Source organism: Antechinus flavipes, chromosome 5 (genome assembly GCF_016432865.1).
Source record: "Antechinus flavipes isolate AdamAnt ecotype Samford, QLD, Australia chromosome 5, AdamAnt_v2, whole genome shotgun sequence".
Classification (NCBI taxonomy): domain Eukaryota; kingdom Metazoa; phylum Chordata; class Mammalia; order Dasyuromorphia; family Dasyuridae; genus Antechinus; species Antechinus flavipes.
Genome location: NC_067402.1, coordinates 289,356,335 through 289,378,629, shown reverse-complemented (window position 1 = coordinate 289,378,629; position 22,295 = coordinate 289,356,335). Strand labels below are relative to the sequence as shown.

General features: G+C 50.6%; 2 protein-coding genes and 1 long non-coding RNA gene across 3 annotated transcripts; 1 reads left to right on the top strand and 2 right to left on the bottom strand.

The window, feature by feature from the left end:
- Positions 1-2,503: 2,503 nt before the first annotated feature.
- Positions 2,504-13,095, bottom strand: LOC127538434 (uncharacterized). The gene is made up of 2 exons (XM_051962208.1): positions 12,801-13,095; positions 2,504-5,195 (listed from the first exon to the last, which is right to left on the bottom strand). Exons 1-2 carry the CDS (start codon positions 13,011-13,013, stop codon positions 2,589-2,591), a joined length of 2,820 nt encoding a protein of 939 aa, XP_051818168.1. The 5' UTR covers positions 13,014-13,095; the 3' UTR covers positions 2,504-2,588.
- Positions 13,096-15,573: 2,478 nt separating this feature from the next.
- LOC127538433 (uncharacterized) lies at positions 15,574-17,834 on the bottom strand. Its single transcript, XR_007947733.1, has 2 exons — positions 17,186-17,834; positions 15,574-15,914 (listed from the first exon to the last, which is right to left on the bottom strand). It is a non-coding gene; the product is annotated as an uncharacterized LOC127538433 (long non-coding RNA).
- Positions 17,835-17,921: 87 nt separating this feature from the next.
- SNU13 (small nuclear ribonucleoprotein 13) lies at positions 17,922-22,071 on the top strand. Its single transcript, XM_051962207.1, has 3 exons — positions 17,922-18,074; positions 20,580-20,700; positions 21,652-22,071. The coding sequence occupies exons 1-3, from the start codon at positions 18,072-18,074 to the stop codon at positions 21,912-21,914; spliced, it is 387 nt and encodes a 128-aa protein (XP_051818167.1). The 5' UTR covers positions 17,922-18,071; the 3' UTR covers positions 21,915-22,071.
- Positions 22,072-22,295: the final 224 nt, after the last annotated feature.

Here is a 22,295-nt window from a genome sequence, read left to right as displayed (position 1 = left end):
AAGTCCAAATCCTTTATTATCTCCTTGTCTGGGGCTCCCCTGGCCCCTCAGACAGGCCTTGGTCTCAGTGGGGAGCAGGAGCACAGGCCAGCCACCCGTGGCTGATGCAGATGGACTGAATCCCTCTGAGTCCGAGGGCTCGTGCTTCGGCCTCCAGCCACTGCAAAGGTGGACGAGGGAATGAACTTGTCTCTCAGTCCCTTCCGAGTCGTGTCTGGCCTTCTGAGTCTCCCTGCGAGACCTGAATCTGACTCTGGCTGAGGCTCCCAGCTTTCTAGCTCTATTCTAATCACATCATAGGTGTGAATCTTGTGGAATTCTACTAAGTATTAAGTACGTGTACTGAACCAGAGAACTATTAGTGACCACACTAAACTAGAGAACCATTGTCTTATCGATTCCACTGGCTTAGCCCCTTGTGAGAATCCTTGTTTGGGAGTTCTGACCCCTAACGCAGAATCACTGGGATGGGGAAGAGTCTGAGGGAGCCGAAGTCTAAAGATCAAGGAATGAATGAGTCCAAGCTAGTGCTCAGTGTCTGGAGAGAGGGAGGCAGACAATTAGACTGTCCAGACTCCTTGGAGGTCCAGCCTCCGGACAGGGAGCGATGTTGCGTCTGTCCTGCGAGGGCCAGCGGGCAGCAGCGGGCAGGGAGGTAGCCTGGGGGAGACCAAGCAAAGGGAATCCCAGGTCCTGAGAACTGAAGAAAGCAGGTAGTCGGGCAGTGCTGGTGCAGGGCTCCCAGGAGGCACAAAGATGCCCCCTGGTTTGGGACTGCGGCTTTCTGGGAAGTCTGGGGTGGAAGGAATAAGCAGCCCAAAATGGGATGACTGAAAGAGGATAACGTGGACCCAAGTGAAAACAAAACTACCTCTTGCCCTATGTAGCTGGAGGGACGGGCCCAAGGTCAGCGTCTAATTGATGGACACCGAGGGCCTCCTGCCATGTTCCTCTCCCTTCCCCAAGCCTTCACAGCCCCTTGTGTGAAACGAGGAGCCAGCATCAGCGTGGGGAAGTCCTGGTGTGGAGCCTCCCTCACTGACAGCCTTCCTCACCAATCATCCAGTGACTGACTGATGACCGGGCTTCTCTGACATACCTGATGTCAAAGATAAGGCCTGAGTCCTGGCTCCAAGGTCAGTGTCCCAGGTGGACCGGACCTTCCGAACTCCCCAAGCCGATGCAGATTCATATTTCCTCTGCCAGGACTTCCTGACATGGAGGCCGTCTCCTTCCCCATTACATGGATCACACCGTCCTCAGTGGTTGTGGGAAAAGCGTCATGTTCATTTTTGAGTGTTACAGAAATAGGAACTTTTACCTTGTGCTCTCTTCACTTTGGGTGGAAGAGCCCCATTTTACAGATAAGAAGAATCTTGTCTATTGTGAAATAGCCACTGAGTGTCAGAGCCAAAGGTTGAACCAGCTCCTCTGGTCCTAAATCAGGACATTTGTTCCTCTAACCATTTATCTAGCCCTTTCAGGTCTGCCAAGTGCTTACATACATTAATTGTGTCAACACCCTGGGAGGGAAGTGCTATTGTTGGCATCTCTATTTTACAGATGAGGAAACCGAGGCAAGCAGGAGTGAAGTGACTTGTGGGATCACCCAGTGTCAGAGGCAGGATTTGAACTGAAGCCTTACTGACTCCAAGCCTGATGCTCTATGGAATATCACCTGGAAGCCTCTCAACCTTTTTTTTTGTTGTTAATTATGGAACCCTCCTGACAGGCTGGGGAAGCCTTTGGAGCCCTCAGAATTGAATAAAATAAAATGTGTACATCAGATTAGAAGGGGAACCAAAAACGTGCAAATTATTACCCAGTATTTTTAAAAACAAGTTCATGGCTCCCGGGTTAAGAACTCCTGGTCTAATGACTGATGGCACCCTGTGAATCTGGAGCCAGGAGCTTCTCCTCGCTTGGGGAGCCGTGGACCGGGGGCCACTAGATCCCGTGGGGCGCTTGTAGATCGTGTCTCCTTTCACTGGTGTGGTTTGCTTATGATTCAGAAGGCCAGAAGGCCTTTGCAGGAATCCAGTTCAGTGTGCTTCCCAGCCCCAGTTTGAGAGGGCTGATTCAAATGTTCCTTGCCTTGAACTCTCCCTGGAGTTTTCAGCCCCCCCACCCAAAGCTCCCCTCTTTTACCTGATGGTTCGGCCCCCACCTCGCACTCATTTTCTTCTAAAAGTTTAGTCTTCCCAGCTCTGGGTCCCCGCCCCCCCCCCCCAACTTCTTCCCTAAATCAGCCTCTGCCGCTAACTGCAGTGATCCTGACAACTTGGGCTCTCAGCAGAGAAGCACACTGGATTTGGAGCCAGGAGACCCGGATTTGGAGCCTCGCCCTGTACCTTTTTTGCCACCGTGACTTCTCAGGAAAGGGCCGTGGCTCACGGTTTGCCTCTCTGTAAGGAGAGCCTTGGCCCGGATGACCGCTGGCTCTAAGTCTGTGAACCCCAAAGGATCGCGCATCCCAGTGGGGAAAACCCCCCCAACTCAGAAAAGCCTGAAAAAGCAATTTTTACTAGAGGCTTTGGAAAGAGCAGGGCACACCAGGTGTTCTCTGGCACAGGATCTGAAGGTGGGGCCTATTTGTGGAGGCTGAGCCTGGTCAGCAGATACCTCAGCCGCTTGGCCCAGCTGGACTTGGGAGGGACGCGGTCGCTCTGGGAAGCCTGCGCGGAGGACTCCCCGGTCCCGTCATCGCAGGACGACTGATCCGGGGCTTGGGAGTCCCTCTCCAAGTCCAGGTACGTGTAGCCCCTGGCGAGCCCTCTGTGGTCAGAGCCTTCGCCCTCGTCCCGGCTCCAGGACTTCTCGGAGAGGGCGGTCTGGGATAGGGCGGCGCTCTCGGCCCCCCTCAGGAGGTCGGGATCCTCCTGGCACTGGCTGTGGTTGGAGACGGAGGTGGCCGAGCTGGCCCGCCTCGGGGCCCAGGGCATCTTGTTCATGAAGGCCGTGCCCAGCCTCAGGGCCACGCTCCGGAAGGGCCCTTTGGCCCTGCCCGGGGAGTAGGAGGAAGCCCCCAGCTCGGCGGCCCTGCCTCCCTGAGACCGGAAGGTCCGCTTTCGGTGTTCGGCCGGCAGGAGGTGGGCCTCTGAGCTGTGGCTCTGGGGGGTGTCCCCCGAAGAGTCGCTCGTGTTCTGCGACTGAGAGGCCGAAGGCATCGACCAGTGGCACACCATGGCCCAGGGCAGAGCTTGGTTGTCTTGGAAGACCTTGGGGTTCAGCGCCTTTTTCATGCGACTGGGAGACCAAGCTCTGATGCCGGCCTTGGGCCCCGAGTTCCCCGGCTTCTCAAAGTCTCTGGGGGCTTCATTCGAAGGGCCTGGCCTTGGCTCGGAGCTGCTCTCCCTGCTCCTGGAAGAGGCCTCCTCGGCCGCCTCCTGGCTGACCCTCCACTCCCAGGCCATGGAGATCGGGGGGTCTTTGGGGCTGGGTCCCGTCTGCTTCCGGGCGGCGGCTGCCTGGGGGCTGGGCTTCCTGGCGCAGTCTATGAGAACCGGCAGCATGGCCCGAGACAGAGCCTCGTCGCAGAGGTCTTGGAGCCCCCACAGGTTCGGGGACTGTTTGGGCCCCTTCACTTCGTCAAGGCTGATGGGGAAGGCCCTCAGGTCTGCGCAATCTGGGTCGTTTTTCCCTTTCCTCTTTCTGGGTGGCAAGGGCAGCTTCTGGGCTTCTTTCTCTTGGCACTTGAGTCTCTCCTTGAACTGGATAAATGGCTGCAGCACGGGGTCGGGGGTACCCCTGGCAGCCTTTGGAAGGCTCGGGGCCTGGCAGGCCGGGGTGCCCCCTGCCGCACAGCTGCTGCTTTGGGTCGCCAGTTCTCCCAGGCTGTGCTCCCTGGCCGGGGTCCTTCCCTCTTCCTTACTGGTCTCATCTTCTCCGGAGCTGGAACTCTGCATGCCGGTATTGGAAGGGGAAGAGGGCCCCATCAGCTGAAACAGCCACTCGGACTCCTGGATCCTCCGGGGGAGACCCCACTTGAGGTGGGCGATCTTCCGGCGCATGAGGGACTCCAGAAGGAGCCGGGAGCTCTTCTTTAGGGTTGGCCGCTTGGGGGGCACTTCGTGAGTAGACGTGACCTCCCTGGAATCGGTGTCTGAGACTGTTGGGGCGCAGTCACTGTCTTCTGAGGGGCTCACAAAAACGGGAGGAGGAGTCGGAGTCTGGCTTTCTGGCTGCCAGCCCGGCGGAGGGGGGTCCTGGGGACCGGGCTCCGGGCCGATGCCCCCGGTTTGGCCACGCTGCTGGTGCTGACCAGTGCCGCTCCCTGTCCTGGGCCCCCTTTCAGGGAGGCCCTTGCGGATGTCTTGAAGATCTTCCTCCTTTCCGGGGGGCCAGAGCCCCTTCCCCATTTGGAGCAGGGGCTGTGTCAGAGGAGTGGTGTCAGAAGCCCTCCCGGTGGCCTCCAGCTCCTGCTCCGACATGTCTGAGTCAGCATCCTCCAAAGCGGAGCCCCACGGGAAGCTGGCGTCTTGGTACGGGTGACTCTCCCCTCCTGCGCAGCTGATTTGAGAAGTAGCCTCTAAAGCATCTTTCCCCGCCGCCAGCTCCTCCTCCATCTGCAAGGTCTGGCCTGTCAGGGAGTCTTCAGCCCTGACCAGCTGCTGGTCCACCTTCTCCAGCTCCTGGGCCTTCGGCGCTCCCCCGTGCCGGTCCACGGGCGGGCACGGCCCCTCAATAGACAGCAGAGAGCGGCCAGGTGTGCTCTCGGGAGCTTGGGGGGAACTTCGAAGGGGGCTCTCCCTGGAGGCTGGGAGAGGTGCCGGGAGGGACGTTCTCTCCTGGGCCTGTTCCATCCAGCCCGGCCCCTCTAGAACTTGGGACAGGGGGACCTTGCAGAGAAGATGAGCCTGGATGTTGCAGAAGCCCCAGGCAAACTGCCAGCCCCCCAGGTGATAGAGCTCCTTATGGTATTCCTCCAGACACCTGCAGGTGCTTGGGAAGAGTGGGGAGCAGGCACCAGGCTGACCAGACTCCTCAAGGCCCGTGTGTCCTGGCAGCTGGGACAGCAGGAACTGGGCCCAAGATTCCCGGAGCTTCTGGGGGGGGCCCCACTTTTGCCGGTGTACTAACTTCTGGACATGGATTTCCAGGCGCTTTTGGGTACAGGGGCAGATGGAGAGTCTGGGAGATGGCACGGGGATGGCTAAGCGGCACCAGGGAGGTACTGCCCACTTCAGCAGGGACACCTACGGAACAGAGAAGGTAGACAGCATCAGGAGGGAGAAGGGCGCTGTCACGCCCTTGGCTCCTACAGAACCTAAAGTCCAGTGTAAGGCTTTGGGGCCCCCTGGCTCTCCCCATACTGGCTCTGTGACTTTGGAGGAGCCTCTCCCCCACTCCGAACCCGGTTCCTGAACTACAGAATGAAGGAGGGCCCCGAGGACTTCGCCAGCTCCCTGCCTCGTCTCTGTAATGGTGCATGTGGCCAGCCTTCTTCTGTTCCCACAATGCCCCTCTAAGCCTTATTACTACCCGCCTTAACTGCAGATCTTCTCTGTCTCCTCTAGTCTAGGAGAGTTCCCATTTCCACAGTTTGCGAAGCACTTTCCTTGCAACAACCCCGTGGTGCAGATCAGTATAATCCCATTTTCCAGAGGAGGAAATCCTTCTGTAGCACACACATTCATCCTAACCAGCACCAAGTCTCTGTTATTTTCACATTATAGTCCCTCCCACTCCCCGCTCCCCACAGAGCCCTAGCTCTCGTGGGCTCTCAGTATCTTGGGACTCGGTGACACGGTTGGTCAGGGAAGAATCCATCAACAAGCTTTTATTAAGGACTTTCCACGGGCCGGGCAGGCCTTTGCTAAGACAGGAACAGCTCCTGCCCTCCAAGAGCTTACCTTCCCTAGTGGGAGACAAGGACACACCCAAGTGTCAACACCACCAACATGAGGCAGTTTGGCCAATGAGATACTAGTGGCTGCAGAGAGCAGGAAAGGCCTTGGGACCGAGGTGATGCTTGAATGCATCCTTTTCCCAGCGAGGCTCCTGGACCAGCAGGGAAACCTGCTTGGCTGAAGCGTGCATGGAATGCTCCAAGTGAGTCAAGTGTCAGAGTCCCAGAAATATGGCCTGATTCTAGATTGTGAAGGGTTCTAGATGCCAACTAGAGGAGTTTGTATTTGATTTCCAGTGCCTAGAACAGTACTGGATCAATTGAACCTAGAAGTAATAGGGAATCACTGGGATTTATTGGGCAGGGTAGTGACATGGTCAGATCTTTGCCTTAGGAAAATCACTATGGCATCGGAGGATGGATTGGAAAGAGCCCAACAAGGCCATTTAGGAAGTTGTTACAGTAATGTAGGTAATGAGGATGCAGTGTAAAGCCAAGATAGAGAAGAACAGGTAGGGCTTTGTCTGAGCTCTCCCAAATTTCCCTCCAAATCTTAAAATAATGCCTCAAAATAAATTCTGAAGCAGCAGAACCAACAAAAGGATGGGATGAAACAATTTTAGAGTCTAAGACAATTTAGAAGGTCAGCAAAAAAGGTATTTTAAAAATCAAATAACAGCAGTAGGGATAAATTGGGAAAATTGTGATGCAAGAAAATCATTAAAAAAAAAAAAAGACTTAACAGCTTGGTAAACTAAACACCAAAAAATCCTGAAGAAAATAATACTTTAAAAAACAGAATAGGCCAAACAGTAAAAGAGGCATAAAAAATCCACTGAAGAGAAAAATGACTTAAAATGCAGAATTGAAGCATTGAAAAAAGATATACAAAAATTCTAAGAAAAAATTCCTTGAAAATAGATTTGGTCAAATGGAAAGGGTTTTTTGTTTTGTTTTTTTACAGAATCTCAATAAAAACAATTTTTAAAAAATTAAAATTAAGCAAATGGAAGCTAATCACTCCATGATTCATTAAGAACCAAACAAAATTAAAAGATTGGAAAATAGAATCTCATTGTAAAAACAGCTGCAAATCAATTCAAGAGAGATAATTTAAGAATTAAAGGACTACCTGAAAGCCATAATTAAAAAAAAAAAGTCTAGGCATCATTTTTCAAGAAGTTATCAAGGAAAACTACCCTGATAATCTAGAACCAGAGAGTAAAATAGAAATGGAAAGAATCTTCCAATCATTGCCAAAAATAAAACCTTAAATAAAAATTCTAAGTAATATTATTAGCCAAATACCAGAGTTCCCAGGTCAAGCAGAAAATATTGTAAGCAGACAGAAAGAAACAATTCATAATCATAGAGTGACAGTCAGAATAACACAAGATCTAGCAGCTTCTACAATACAGGATCAGAGAGCTTGGAATATAAGGGCAAAGGAGCTAGGATAACAACAAGAATCACTTATTAGCAAAACTAAGTATAATACTTGAGTGGTAGGAAGAGATGAATCAATGAAATAGCTGACTGTCAAGTATTCTTGATGAATAGAAACTTAATTTTAAATTATAAGACTGAAGAAGATAGGAGGGGGTAGAAGAGGGAAGGAGAGAATTGGGAACTCAACATTTTTCAAGATGAATGTTAAAATTTAGATTTTTTCATGTGATTGAGGAAAATGTTTTTTAAAGGATAATGAGGAGATTTAAAGCACTTTGGTTCCATGTTAAGTTTTGAGACATGTATGTGAGACTAATTACCAACACAGTGAAGACTTACTTTTTCCTTTTTTTCTTTGTTTGGGCTTTATCAATGCTCTTGTTTTTATACAACTGTTCCCCTCACTCACTTCCCAAGCATCCTCCTCCCCCTCCCTCCCATCTTGATTCCTTTCAGTCATATTGAAAACAATTAAGCAAATCCAACATGCTTTGGCACTGTAGATCTAGCTTAACAAGGGACTTTGGAGTCCAACACCTCTCATTATGCAAATGTAGAAACTGAGGCAGAAAAAGGTCAGGCTATTTCCCTTAGATCATCAGAGAATTTTTCTGGTTTGATTCTGTTGCCATCATTTGTTTGAGAGCAAGTTCTATCGGTAGTTAGAGCCTCCAGAATTTAGCTGAGATGCTTAGATCCAGTGACTAACTGGCTATTGATAAGAGAATATCTGGGCTCAGCTTATTATTTTCATTCACTTAAAATGAGCATTGTCAAGTAACTAATGATAGCTCTGACTATCATTTCCAGGGATTATTACCAGTTTATAAGTTTATCTCTTTTCCTATATGTTCTTTGATATTTAAATCTTTATCTTCCTCTTCTAACTTCTATAAAATTCCATTGTATCCATTTTACCTATGTAGCTGAAACCTATATAAGCCACAGTGGGCTTCCCAGAGTTAATGATATTTTTCTTTTTTTTAAATAATAGCTTTTAATTTTCAAAATATACACAAAGATAGTTTTCAACATTCACCCTTGCAAAACTTTGTGTTCCAGATTTTTCTCCCTCTCTTCCCTCTCTCAAGACGCTAAATAATCCAATCTATGTGAAACATATACAGTTCTTCTGTACTTATTTCCACATTTATCATGCTGCATAAGAAAAATCAGATCAAAAAGGGGGTGGGGGGAATTGAGAAAGAGGAAAAAAAGCAAGCAAACAACAAAAACGGTGAGAATACTATGTTGTGATCCACAATCCGTTCCCACTGGATGCAGATGGCGCTCTCCATCACAAATCTATTAGAACTATCCTGAATCATCTTGCTATTGAATAGAGCCATGTCCATGATGATGTTTTCTTAAGATAACTTTTTAAAGTAGTCAGGATTGTCAAGTAATGGAATAGGACATTTTGAGTAAGGTTAGACCCAGAGGATTGTTTAGAGGGATTAAGGATGTTTAGGCTAAAGAATTGTACCTTATTTAGTACAGCCCCTACCCTGAAGTATGAACAGACTCTTGAGGCAGGTGCTACTGTGAGTCTCAATTTACAAATAAGGAAACTGAGGCAGGTAGAAGTGAAGGGACTTGCCAAGAGTCACACACTTTGTAAGTATCTAAGTCAACGTTGAACTCAGGCCTTCCTGACTCCATGCCCGTTGCCCTGTGCCCTAGCTGCCAACATATTCTACTGTGCTCATTGTTTGGGAATTTTTTTCCATTTCCATTGTCCTTTTCTCAATACCACAATGCAAATACTCTGGAGAAGTATACTTGGAACAAAGATACCTACAGCAGGATGTTAACTCAGCATGATTAATGAGATGATGGTTCTCTAGTTCACACATACTTAGTACTTAGCATGGTGATGGAATGGTTCTCTAGTTCACACATACTCAGTGTGCTGTAATGATGTAATCATACTGACGTATTTAAGGGCTGAGAGGACTGGAAATAGAAACATTCCGTCTTTGACCGTGCTCATGGGTCTCCTGCCTCCTGCCTCCTCCACTGAGACCAAGGACTCGGGCTGATCCTGAGGTCCTCCAGAGAGCTAGCCCGGACATTACACCACAGCATTTGCCATATCTTCCAAATACCTTCTCTAGCCAATGATGATCCTTCCCATAATACTTAGTATCTATATTATTATTAGCTAGCTCCTGTTTGTCTACTTTGCATAGCCTAGGATAAAGCTCTGGGTTACAAAGACCAGGTCCTGCCCGTCCTTCCCATAATACTTAGTATCTATATTATTATTAGCTAGCTCCCGTTTGTCTACTTTGCACGGCCTAGGATAAAACTCTGGGTTATAAAGGCCAGTTCCTGCCTTGGAAATTTCTCATTAAAGTCACCTTCTGGCACCGATCCCAACCAAAGGTTTTATTTACCCTGGGAGTGGAAAGTTGATGTTTCTGGATTGCTCTCCACAACAAAAGCGAGAGATCTCTCAGCTCTCTAACCAATACTCAGCTCTCCTGACAGGCTTTCTTATTTACCTCAGTGAAAACACAAAGGACTAATACTAAACTCATTTACTGTCAAAACAGTTCTCTCTCAGGCAAGTGAGCCACGAGTCTCAATTTTCGGTCCTTTGATGCTAGGAGTTAAGTGAGAGCTGGCCCAGCCATTGCACCAAGCACGTCCTGCACAGTCCACATAATTCAGCAGTCCCAGCCTCAGGCAGGTCTGTGATGATGTTCCATTGGCTTGGACTCACACGTGACCTTTGCCCGACCTAGAATTTCTTGGTGGGCCTTCCCTCATTCCATCTCTTGTCCCTCCATTGCGTTCCCACCATTCCTGGCTTGGCCTGGGACCTTCCAAAGCCCACGTGGTTCCCTACAGAGTTGTAACCAAGAACTCGGGCACCCGGGCCATATTTATTTGAGTTCCCAGGGGAAGGGAAAGGAGCCCAGAATATAGCCTGTTCAGTAGTTTGCCGTCCCACTAGGAAAAAGGATGGCCTGGCTCTAGACAAACTGAAGACCCTCAATTCTCAAGGTTCCACCATACTCCTGGAAGATAAAAGACGGGAAGAATATAGGCAGAGGAGTATTTGGACGTTGGACATCTGGACGTGGACATGCGGTGAAAGGATAGTAAGATCATAAGAGGAAAGAAGCCGCTTCCTGATGTGACATCATGGACAAAAGTCTGATTGCCCCTCCCCTACTTATAGCCATGATAACCTGATCCACATGGCTCTCTGGAGAGTTCACAGGCCTTCCTTCCAGGGAACTAAGCCTGCCTGTGCAGCCAGTTTCTGTCCAGCTTCTTTTCAAGACTCAGTTCCCAGGAATAGCTCAGATCGGGAGGTATGAACCAATGGGAACAAACCATCAACCAGTCTTCCTTAAGGGGCTGCTTAAAGGGGACAGGGGAATGATCAAAGCCAGGGGAATTCAGACCCTATTATGGGATATTAGTCTTTTTTAATTTGTTGTTAAAAGGACAAGGGGGAGAGGGGGCAGGTAGGTAGCATAGTAGTTAAGAGCACCAGGACTGGAATCAGTAGGACCTGAGTTTAAATCTACTTTCAGACCCTTCCTAGCTGGGTGACTCTGGGCAAGTCACTTCATTCTTTTGGCTTCAGTTTCCACATCTGTAAAATGAGTTGGATCCCAACAACCACAACAGAAAGGACCAAGGGGTGTCCCAGAACCAACACAGTTCACACCGAATCAAAGGTCTCCCAATCTTGCCATTTGAATCTTGGCCAGAAGAGAATGGCGAAGACCAGCCCTGTCTGATTTGTCCCTCTAGAAGCAAACTTCTTCAACTCATTTTGAATAGTGTCATGTCTAGGGCCAAAAAGCCCTTAAGGAGCTTGCAATCTAATGAGCATCCAGAGATCCCGTGGACGTATGACTGGAAGGACTTAGCCCATCCCAGGAGGGTCACTGACTTGTAAGGGCAGGCAGGGGCAGAGGTGGGATTTGAACCCAGGTCCTCTAAAGCCAGGGGCAGTGCCCTAGGACATCTGGTCCTTGAAGAAGAATGCCTGATTGGCCTCCCTGGAGAAGAGGGCGCAGCCTCCAGGTAAACTGCTCTGGGAATATTGGAAGCCAGAAGGGGAAGCAACAGGGAAGGCTTCTCCAGGGGAACTTGAGAGGAGGAGGGTGGGAGGCCCAGGACTAAGGGATGGCTGCAGTAGCCACATGGAAACAGAGTCAGGGGCTCATCTGTCTTCGGCCCCTCCTTTGCCCCCACCCCAACTTGGGACCAGAATGAGAATCGTGCTTTAGCTTCATCTCATTGGCACGGCCCTAGGATGGCAGCCTCCACTCAAGATGCTTTATCGGATTTTATCCTTACAACAATCCAAGAAGGTCATGGGATCTCGGGCAGGAGGGACCAGTCTAAGGCTCTTATTTGACAGTTGGGGAACTAAAGATGGCCCAGAGAGGGGAAGGCCGGGCCCAGAGTCACACAGCTGGTCAGTGGCAGCTCTGGAAGTCAGGATTCTTTTTCTAGTACCACACAGCCCATTCCATAGCAAAGGACTCAGAAGCCCGTGCCTTCAGGGTTATTTTTGGTTGTATTGCCTCTCCTTAATAAAAGGGCAGCTATGTCGTGCAGTAGACAGAGCACCGGGCCGGAGTTGGGAAGACCTGAGTTCAAATCCAGCCTCAGGCACTTACTAGTTAGCTATGGGGGCCCTGAACCCCTATTTAACCCCTATTTGCCTCAAATTTTCATTTGTAAAATGGAGACACGCTGAAGAAGCAAATGACAAACCATTCCAGTATCTTTGCCTGGAGTGGAACATGACTCAAAAACATTTCATGAGACCACAGGGCTTTAAAATAGACTTTAGACATTATCGGGCCCATCCCCATAATTCTGCAGCTGGGGAAAGTAAGGTGCAGTGAGGAACAAGAACCTGGACCCCAATTTGGAAGAGAATTCTGGAACCATCCCAGGTTAGTCCCTCAGTTTTGATGTGAGGAAAATGGGGCCAGAGGTGGGAGGTGACTTGCTCCAACTCACGCAGGTAGAATCCTAAAAATTCTGGATTTTTTTTTAAACCTGGAAGGGACCAGAGAGACTATCTCGTCCATCCTCTTGCCCATTTGAAAGGAGGAGGGACTGAGACCCAGGAAAGAAGTGGCTGGTGGGCATACCGGGTCCAGGATAGCCGATCTGGAGCCAGAAAGAGGCTCAGAGCCTTCAATCTAGCCCAGCCTTCGATTAGACAGACAGAGGACCCCCGGAAGGCCCAGTAAAGCCAAGTGAGGGCCCGGAGGTCAGGACCAAGGCTAGCACCTGAACCCCTGTACTTTCCCTGTTTGGAAGCTGACCTCCTGGAGGGATCGCCCTCTGAGACCAAGCCTTAACCTTTTTGGCCAGCCCTGCAGACCGGACTGCCCCACGTCCGACCGTTGTCAGCATCAAAGAACATCCTGAAGATCGCAAAGGACATCAACTGTGGAGAAATAAAGGTGTCCCTCTTGTCTCTGGTCCTAGTTCACAGCCCTTCCCCGCTCCTCACCTCGAGGCCTTTCTTCTTGATGGCCGGGTTCTTGGGGTTCCTGAACCTCTGCCGGATTTGCCAGAGCAGGAAGAGGCACAGGATGAAGAGGTTGCCGCAGCAGCGGGGGTCTCCGCAGCCACAGCCATCCGTCAGGAGGCCCTGCACAGGCTCCCACGACTTGCCCCAAAAGCGCCCGAACAGTGCACAGATGCCCAATAGTGGCAGCAACATCTGGCACTTTCGAGGGCCAGGGCCTGAGCCGAGGTGGGCGATGGTGTGGCAGAGGATGGGGGCAGAAAGGAGGTGTTAACAGCTTGTTCCCGGGTCCTCAGCCTTGACATGGGGTCATCACTGCCTCACAGGTGACTAAAGCCGCCTCACAAAGGGGCTGCCCAGCCCAAGCTCTGGCTAGCTGCCTGGGGGTCTCAGCAGGAAAGCCTGGAGACTGTTTTCCCAAATGAGGGCAGAGAAATCTTCTGTGGAACCTCTGTTTTCAAATGCTCCTACAGGCCTAGGGCAGCGGGGCGACCCTGGACCCATCTCGGGCCCATTATGAAAGGCAGTGAAATGTGGCAGGAGAGAACATTAAGGCCCAGATCCATTCTCTGCCCTTTATTCCCGAGTGCCCGTGGGCACCTGGCAGCATTTACCGGGAAGCTGAGCTTTCCCCTTGGCTGGAAGGAAGTAGCTGAGAGCCAGACCTCCTTCCAGATGCTGGAAGAAGGCCTTCCCGGCCCCGACATCCTGATCTCTGCATTCTGAAGGCTGACATTGGCTCCTAACACCTTAGGGCCACTGTCACTCTGCTGTAGCATTCTACGTTCCACCTTCCCGGTCCCAAGTTCTCTCGCAGCATTGATGTTCCTCCCACTTCTGGCATTCTAGTTTGGAAGGTTCCTCCCAGTCCTTGCTATTCCAGGCCCTCTCCGCTGTCCTGCTATGTCCCAGGGTGGTTCCCAACCCTAACGGTTCATGTTCTAAGGTCCTGACACTGACTTTCCGAGTTCTAGGGTCCCTCCAACTCCCAAAACCATAAATACTGCCTTGTGCAGAATTCCTACTCAATGGGGGAGGGAGGAGCAAGGCAAGGGAGAGCCCACTTCATGTCAGGAGAGCGGAAACATTCATTCCTGCCATCTAGATAGGAATGATAATCCCCTTGTTCTCCGGGTACTTTGCTATTCCCTGGAGGCTGCCAGAGCACTTAATAGATGCTTCTGGACAGCTCAGAACCAAACAGCATCATGTCCAGACACTGCTCTCCTTTGGCCTCTGGACACCAGGCTATGCCCAAGGTCTCTTTCCTAGCTATTAGGGTATTAGGGGCACTGAGTGGTGCCGTGGTGGACAGAACCACAGCTGTGCAGTCAAGAAATCGGACTTCAGATGTATGATACTCACTCTTGTATATTGATTGCCTCAGTTTTCTTATCCATAAAATGGGAAGATTAATAGCACTTACCTCACCGGGTTGTTGTGAAGATCAACCAAGATAATATTTATAGAGTGCTCTATAAATGTTTGCCAGTTATAAGATATTGTGTGTGTGTGTGTGTGTGTGTGTGTGTGTGTGTGTGTGTGTGTGTGTTATACAAGATTATAACCTTGTATTTATTTGGTCTGGGCAACTGGATGCTGCAGTGGATGCATCAGGCTTGGAATCAGTAAGGCTTCTCTTCATGAGTTTGAATCTGGCTTCAGACATTTCCTAGCTGAGTGACCCTGGGTCAGTTACTTCACCCCATTTGCCTCAGTTTCCTCATCTGTAAAATGAGCTGGAAAGGGAAATGGCTCACACTTCAGTATCTCTGCCAAGAAAACCCCCAGTTAGTATCATGAAGAGTAGGCTATAACTGAAAAATGAGCTAACTACAACTTTATTTGGTCTGTGTATGGTTTGTGCTGCTTGGACAAATGACCTCACAGACCGTCCAAATGTTGCTGGGAGGAAGATCTGTATCTCTGGAATCTTTCCCACTGCTCTTGCAAGGGAGACTGGGACTTGTGCCTTGAGGGGAGAAGAAGAAAGGCCTTAAAGCTGGCCACTGATCTGCAGGCTCTGGGAGGGGATTGGACTAGAAGAGTCTTAGCTGCTTGCTCCTCTAAATTCTGCTGGTTGAGGGAAACGGTTTTTCGGGTTCAGAACATGAGTCATTTTCATAGGAGCTGGTCCTTAGTTTACCTACGTCCCCACCAAGTGACAATACACAAAAGAACATCACAAACAGAAATCAGAGCAGTTACATATGCTTGAATGTAACAGAAAATACATAAGAGGGAATGAGCTTTTTGGATGGGGGTGAGATGACATCAGAAAGGCCCTTCATTGAGATCAGAATTGTCTGAAGTGAAGGATCTGCTGGGAAACCAGCTTCTCTAGTATCTTTTAGTTTCAGTCTTTATTTTTAAAGTGTTTATAGTTGTCTTCCTTATTTCACATCGCCATAGTATCCCCCGGGGATCCCTCCCAGAGCCATGTCGTATAACAAATAGTATTTTTAAGAGGAAAAAAATCAGCACAACTGATGATGCATTGAAAAGTTTGACAATGCATACAAGTCTCTATATCTGTAATTCATCTCAAAGTGGAGGGGAGAGAGATTGAGAAAGACAATCTGTCTTTTCCAAAGCTCCTGAAGCAATCAGGGCCCTTTCTGAGTCACTAAGGCAAACTCAGCATTCTCTGCACCAGTCTGAGTTAACAGCACTGGCAAAGATGGCTAATTGGTGTGTGAATTCAAGCTCAGAATCTAAGATCCTACTCTATGAATGAATAAAACAAACAAACAAGGAGTATTTATTAAGTACTTTTACTAAGTGTCAAAACACTGGAGTCTGGAGGGAAATACAAGGTGATAAGGGTGGAGATCCATACTAGATGCTAAGTATGCAAAGAAAAAGACCGCTTCCAACTCTCTTTACAGAAGCAATGAAGAGTCCAAGGTCACATAATCAATAAGAAAGAAGAGTCGCCTGTTCTCTTCCAACAATATTCATTGAGAACTTGCTCAGATTGTGAGACAATTGACTGTGATGGACTTGGATCTTCTCAGCAAGGTGGTGATCCAAGGCAATGCCAACAGACTTGGGATGGCAAACGCCCATCTGCATCCAGAGAGCGAGCCATGGAGACTGAATGAGGATCAAAGCATAGTGTTTTCACCTTTTTAAAAATTTGTTTACTTTTTTTTCTCTCATGATATTTCCCTTTTGTTCTGATTTTTTTCCCCAACACTACTAATGAGGAAATATGTTTAAAACAACTGTACATGTATAAACTATGATTGCTTGCTGCCTTGGAGAAGAGAAAAAATTCTAGAACTTAAAATCTTACACAAATGAATGTTAAAAGCTATCTTTATATATAATTGGAAAATAAATTACTATTAAGAAAAAAAAACCCAACTTGTTGCTTGCAAAGAGTCCTGGGCAAGGCTATGAAGCAGAGGCCATCCCTCTTTGGAGCCCCAAGAAAAAGGCACTCGATTTGCCAAGATCTTTGGGGGCCTGAGAGGGCAGCAGTGGTGGTTGCTGAGGAAGTGCCCATTTCAAACCTCTGTCATTTTTTCTTTTTCTATTTAAAAATCAAAACCAGAATGGTTTTAGTGATAGTTTTGCTTTTTTAAGTTAGATGGTTCAGAATCTACCGCTGCCCTCCCTGAGCACTCCCTGAAACTGAATCTCTCTTACGACAAAGAATTAGAACTTGGCCCCAAGGTCAAGCCCCTATAAAGGAGGCTTCCTCTGGTTTAAGGAAAAAGAACTGCTTCTGTGACCATTAGGGCAAAATGAGCAACCTTCTTCATTTAGAGCCCCCATTTATGGTGTTCTGTTGGTATTAGCCCGTGAGGTCCTAGGCAGTCCTTCTCCTTCGCCTCTCTGAGCCTCAGTTTCCCTTTCGGTACACTGAGGGTGATCTAACTAGGTCAGGGGTTCTTTGACTTTTTTTTATGGTTTTCCTCCAGGTAGGAGTAGCTGGGTGGCACAATGAATGGAGTACCAAGTTTGGAGTCAGGAAGACCCGAGTTCAAATGTGACCCCAGGTACTAATTAGTTGTATGATCTTGGTCAGGTCACCTCACCCTGCTTGCCTCCATTTCCTCATCTGTCAAAAAAGCAGGAGGAGAACAGGAAAAACCACTCCAGTAGTCCTAAATGAGGTCCCGATGAATCTTAAAACCCTTCAGCCAGTCCAATGAAACCCATTAACCATTCTCAGAATCATGTTTTTAAATGCACAAATAAAATACTTAAAATTATAAAGGAAAATAATTCTATTCAAGTCAAGAAGAGTTTTTATAGTGTCTACTATAAAATATGTAATCAGGCCTTGTGCTATGCCCTGGGGAGTAAAATAAAATAAAATAAAATAATTGTGACCCCCCACCCTCCCAGGTTCTTACCATCTAAAGAGTGGGTGCTGGTGGGGAACTTCGAGAGGTGTCCCCCACATTTGTAGACTTTGGAACACCCCACACAACATTCATACAGGCTCCCTTGGAGCTAATCACCAAGGGAGGCAAGAGCTTTGAGTGGGGGCCCTTCCGGCTTCCTCGAAGGGCAGATTTGGACTGAAACTAGAACGGTGGCAGCCCAGAAACCGGGGGCGGAGACTTCAAGGGAGAGAAAAGCCCCGGGATAGCCAATGAAAAAGCGGAAGCGGGATTTGGAGGGTCAGGAACCTCAGGGGCTAGGAGACTGATGCTATTAAAATAGGCCTTAGCCCTGATTGTCTCAACTGAAAAACAAAAACAAAAAACGGGGGCGACTACATGCACACGCAAACAAGACGATGGGCGCCCGTGCTTAGGACCCCTAGACTAGGGGATCCCGAATTTGAATCCCAGGTGTGGGAAGGGCTATCTCAGGGAAAGGAGGGGCAGACCCTTAGTATATCCGCAAGGCAGACGTGGGACCCCGAGCGCGGCAAGCCCGGGCTAAGTGAATGATGGAGAGATTACCCGAGTGAAAGCATCAGCAAACACAAGTATCAGGCGCGGGTTTCATCCCGGAAGGTTAGGCCCCCAGCCGGGGACATCCGGGGAGGGAGGGGGGTGATGTGGAGGAGCGGACGGGAGGGGAGGGGAGAGGAGAGGAGAGAGGGGGCGGGCTAAAGGACTCCGCGCGTGGCTCCGCCCTCTTTCCCAGCAGCCTCATTCCCCGGTGCCCCGAACGGGGCCTTTTCTACTTCAGGCATCCTCCGTGAAGCTTCCGAGCCGAGAGGACTCGTCCTGCTCCCGCCTTCCCAGCGCTCTTCCGAGGAGGGGGTCGGACGGCAGGATCGCCAGGATGGTGAGTGCCGCGGGTGTTGCCGGGAGAGCCGGGGCGGGCCGCCGGCATGTGCGCGGCGCGGAGGGCGGCCGGCCGGCGGTGGCTGCGGGCCCGGGCCGGGGCTCTGCGCGCTGCTGAGGAAGCGGAAACATTGTGTCCCACCCGGCGGCCCGCGCGCCCAGCAGCGTTCGGAGGCGGGGCGGCTCGGGAAGTGGAAACATTGTATCCTCGGCCGGGTTCTCGGGCCGTTATGGAAGCAGACTGGGGTGGGGGGGAGGGTGCCGCCGCAGAGAAAGTGGAAACTTTGCGTTCTATCCCCGGCCCTCCGCCGCGCCGGCTCCCAGTGAAATTCGGGGAGACGCCTCCTGCAGTCGCGCCGCGAGGGAGGCCTCGGGGAGCAGAGGCAGAGCCTCCCAGGCCTCCACGTGGGAGCGACGCGGGAAAAACGGCCGCGGCGCCAGGGACGTCCTACTTCCATTTGCCCCGTTTACCGCGGAGGCCCCAGCGCACGTGGAGAAGCGAGGCCCGCCCCCACCGTACACGTTGGGGCCGGTGGCCCGTAGGCCACCGTATTGTGAAACGAACGCGGTGGTTGGGCGTCCGGGTTCGAATCCCCGCTCGGCTAATCAGCGACCGGCCGCGCTGGGGGAAAGCGATCGCTAGTCTGAGTAAAGTGTTAGGATTTCCGTAGTGGTCAGACCGAGCCCCCGACGCCCCTTCCCGGCTCTATGGGGCCGGTTGGCCCTTTAGCAACCTGGCTGCCTCCTTATGTCAGCCCTGGGCCTGAGGGAGGCACGTGGGAGGCCCCAGTAGTTACATAGTATAAAGGGACCTAAGACCGAGGAGGCTCTGCCAGCCTTCTGGGCTTTGCAGCATGCCCTATCTCTTCTCCCCCCAAACCCTCCCGCAAGCCAGCCCTGGAAGGCCGAGCCTTGGCTTCTCGTGGCACCTTTGTTGGCACCCAGGGCTGCGTGACTGCTCCGCACAGCCTCCGTGATTTGCCCCGGGTCCCAGGGCTAGGACTGCTCGAGTGGGACTTGAGCCCAGGTTTTCCAGGTTTGGGAAGGTCCCCCCTCCCTGGATGGCCCTGGTGACTGGGAGGTTTGACTTGAATCCTGCCTTCTCCCTTGGATTTGAGACTGAGGACGGCAAGGTAGGAAAGGAAACAGATTGTGTGGGCTCTTAAGGTCCGGTGTGGGCTTTTTTGTTGAAGGGGCAGTAGGGATCCTCCGCAGGTGCTTGAGTAGGGAAGGAACAAGGTCAGACTTGTGCTGTACAAAGATTGTTATGACCGGTGTGGGGTAGCGTTAGTGTAGCTGTTTAGACTCAGCCTGATTGGCTGGTGGAAGGAGAAGGGGAGGTTTTGGCAGAGAGCACTGAGAATGAAACCGATTTGAAGGGATTTGGGGGGGGGGGGATGGCTCTGGGACTGAGGAGATTTCTATCCCTCTTTTGGGTCTCAGTTTCCTCATTTGTAAAGTGAATGCGTTGAGTGAGATTATGGCACTTCCAGACTCCCAAACCTAAAAGGGATTGGGTCATGGTCCTAAATTTTCCCATCCCCCTGCCTTAGTTTCCTCTTCTGTAAAACAGACCTTCTTAAGGATGGGGATTTTAGGTTTTGTCTTAGTTTTCCTGTTGATTGGGGGCCCTTATTAAGGTCCCAGTGAGCCCCCTGTAAGCAGGAGTTGGTCACTCTTGGGAGAAGATGAAGAAGGCACCTGATCCCATAACTTGGGCCCTCGGGGTGAGGCATTCAGTGATGCAAAGTGTCAGAAGTCCAGCCTGATGGGAGTTGGCTGAGCTCCTTGCCCTCTTCCAGATGCCGAATCCAGGGCTCTCCCCTCCAGGACAGGTCACCGGAGAGTTTTGGTCTTTTGGCACTTGGGTATTCAGAGAGTGATTTGTGCTGTTGTCCAGATTGCTCCCCTGAGTCACCCAGGAAGTTTTGGTCCCGTTTGGTACGTGGGTATTCAGAGTATGGTTGCTCCCCTGGGGCCTGCCTCCTCATCTGACTGGAGGGTCCCCTGAACCTGAGAAGGTCTTAGTTCTTTGTCCCCTCCCCTCTCAAGTGACATGTGTTGCTGATTTCAGCTGCTAAGTGGGCCCTTCTCCCACTCATTAGTGGCTTGGTCTTGTCCTAGTCTGGGGAGTGGGAATTGGGTCTCTGCCTCAAGGAACTGACTCTTTACCTATTGAAAGACTGGAAGTAAACCCAGAGAAAGTGGGATTAGCAGTGGGCCATTCAGGCTGGGCTTCTTGGAGGAGAGGAGGAGAGGAGGGAGGTTGTTCCAGAACTAGACTGGCAGAAGGATGTATGTAGAAAATACTTTGCCAGCCTGAAAGCCCTCTAGATATACCAACTGCTGTTATCATTTCGCGATGAGTCCTGATGGGCACAGGGTATGACTGGAAGAGCCTACCTTGCTTCTGTGACAGGATGCTCTGGGTTCCCAGCTCTCCCAGACCTTGAGCTGTAACTGCTGTTGCTGAAGGCTTGACCCTAATTATCCTCCTTTTTTCCAGACTGAGGCTGAAGTGAACCCCAAAGCTTACCCACTGGCAGATGCCCAGCTCACCAAAAAGCTTCTGGACCTGGTACAGCAGTCCTGTAATTACAAGCAGCTCCGGAAGGGCGCCAATGAAGGTGAGGCAGCTGGCAGGAACATGCCCTTGGCCTTCCTGCTTGGAGTGGGGTCGGGCTGGGGCCTTGCTGAAGGAATGAGCATTTGGGCAGAGCCTTCCTGCTCTCAGGAAGCTTCCATTTTAAGAGCTGGGGAAGGGGAGTGGGATGGGAGAAACAACACCCACAAGAACACTGAACTCTGCCCAAGGCTTCTGATTCCATTCCCATGATCTGGAGAGCCTCTCCTGGGCCTGGGGGCTGGGAGTACACAGGTGTCCTGGTGACCAGATTGGACAAAGTGAGGAAAAGGAGGAGGTCTGGAATCTTGGCTGTTCTGGGTAACCTCAGGCAAGGCTGAGGGTCCTAGATTGGGGGCTAGTGGGAACCTTAGCTCACCCAGTTCAACCCTCCCATTGTATAGATGATAAAACCCCAGACCCAGAGAGTTTTAAGTAATTGGGAGCAGAGATTGGATCTCGGGCTGCTCTCCCACTCCGGCTGTTCCTGCAACAGTCTGGAGGCTGCTGGCCCTTTTTCTGAGAGTTCATTGATCTAATGGAGGTTCATCCTTTTATGTCGGGCCCCCTTGGCGATCCGTTGAAGCTGATGGGTCAGTCCTTTTACAGAGCTGAAGGAAATGCTAGGTTTCATTGAGACATTAGTGGGAAAAAAGTCTCTTCTGAATGCGATTTTTGTGGCCTTAGGGTCCATTCTACAGCCCAGCTGGACCAGCTTTCCCTCCCTTTCACGCTCACCCTGGGGATTCTCTTGGCAAACTTGCTGGAGTAATGCAGGCCAGATGCCCCCAGGGAGCTTGTTTTTTCTCCGGGGCCCTGAGTTGCCTGCCTTAGGAAGCCTGAAACCTCAGGCCCAACAAGTGGGGTGCTCCCCTAGAAACGGGGGAGGGTCCCACTAGCCAGCCCTCTGCAGGCTGTGGGAAGAAGCTGGTCCTTGAAACTTTCTGTTCCACAGCCACCAAGACACTCAACAGAGGCATCTCCGAGTTCATCGTGATGGCCGCCGATGCCGAGCCCTTGGAGATCATCCTTCATCTCCCGCTGTTGTGTGAAGACAAGAACGTCCCCTACGTGTTCGTGCGCTCCAAGCAGGCACTGGGGCGGGCTTGTGGCGTGTCCAGGCCGGTCATCGCCTGCTCCGTCACCATCAAAGAAGGTTCCCAGCTGAAGCCTCAGATTCAGTCCGTCCAGCAGTCGATCGAGAGACTCTTAGTCTAAGCCGACACCTGTGGCTCAGGTGTGTTTGTAGCGCTCCCCCGGGGATCTGACTGGGAGGGCCATTTATGTGCATCGTGGTGAAAGGATGGGGGGGAGGGGGGCAGAGACTGTGCTCAGGTGACTTTCAATGTTAAAAAAATTTTTATTGCTGTTATAAGCGATTGATTTTTTTTTTTCCCGTTCTTCCCCCTTCCCTTGAAACTTCCATTTAGTGGGACTCAAAATAAGTACAGGAGTCATGAGAGCTTTTAGGGGGGAGGGGGGGGAAGAGCTCCCCATTCATGGTTGTCCACACACCAAGCAGTCAGCTGCCACCACACAATTCTAAGCCTCTGGCCAGGAACAAGAGCCAATTGGGCATTCCTCCGGAAGGCACTTAGC

What these genes read in the sequence shown, in the direction of transcription:
- LOC127538434 (XM_051962208.1), bottom strand. Translation starts at nt 13,013, where the DNA reads ATGTTGCTGCCACTATTGGGCATCTGTGCACTGTTCGGGCGCTTTTGG. An exon ending in TCAAGAAGAAAGGCCTCGAG is followed by an intron (nt 5,196 to 12,800) that starts GTGAGGAGCGGG and finishes TCTGTTCCGTAG; the next exon opens with GTGTCCCTGCTGAAGTGGGC.
- SNU13 (XM_051962207.1), top strand. An exon ending in CCGGAAGGGCGCCAATGAAG is followed by an intron (nt 20,701 to 21,651) that starts GTGAGGCAGCTG and finishes TCTGTTCCACAG; the next exon opens with CCACCAAGACACTCAACAGA.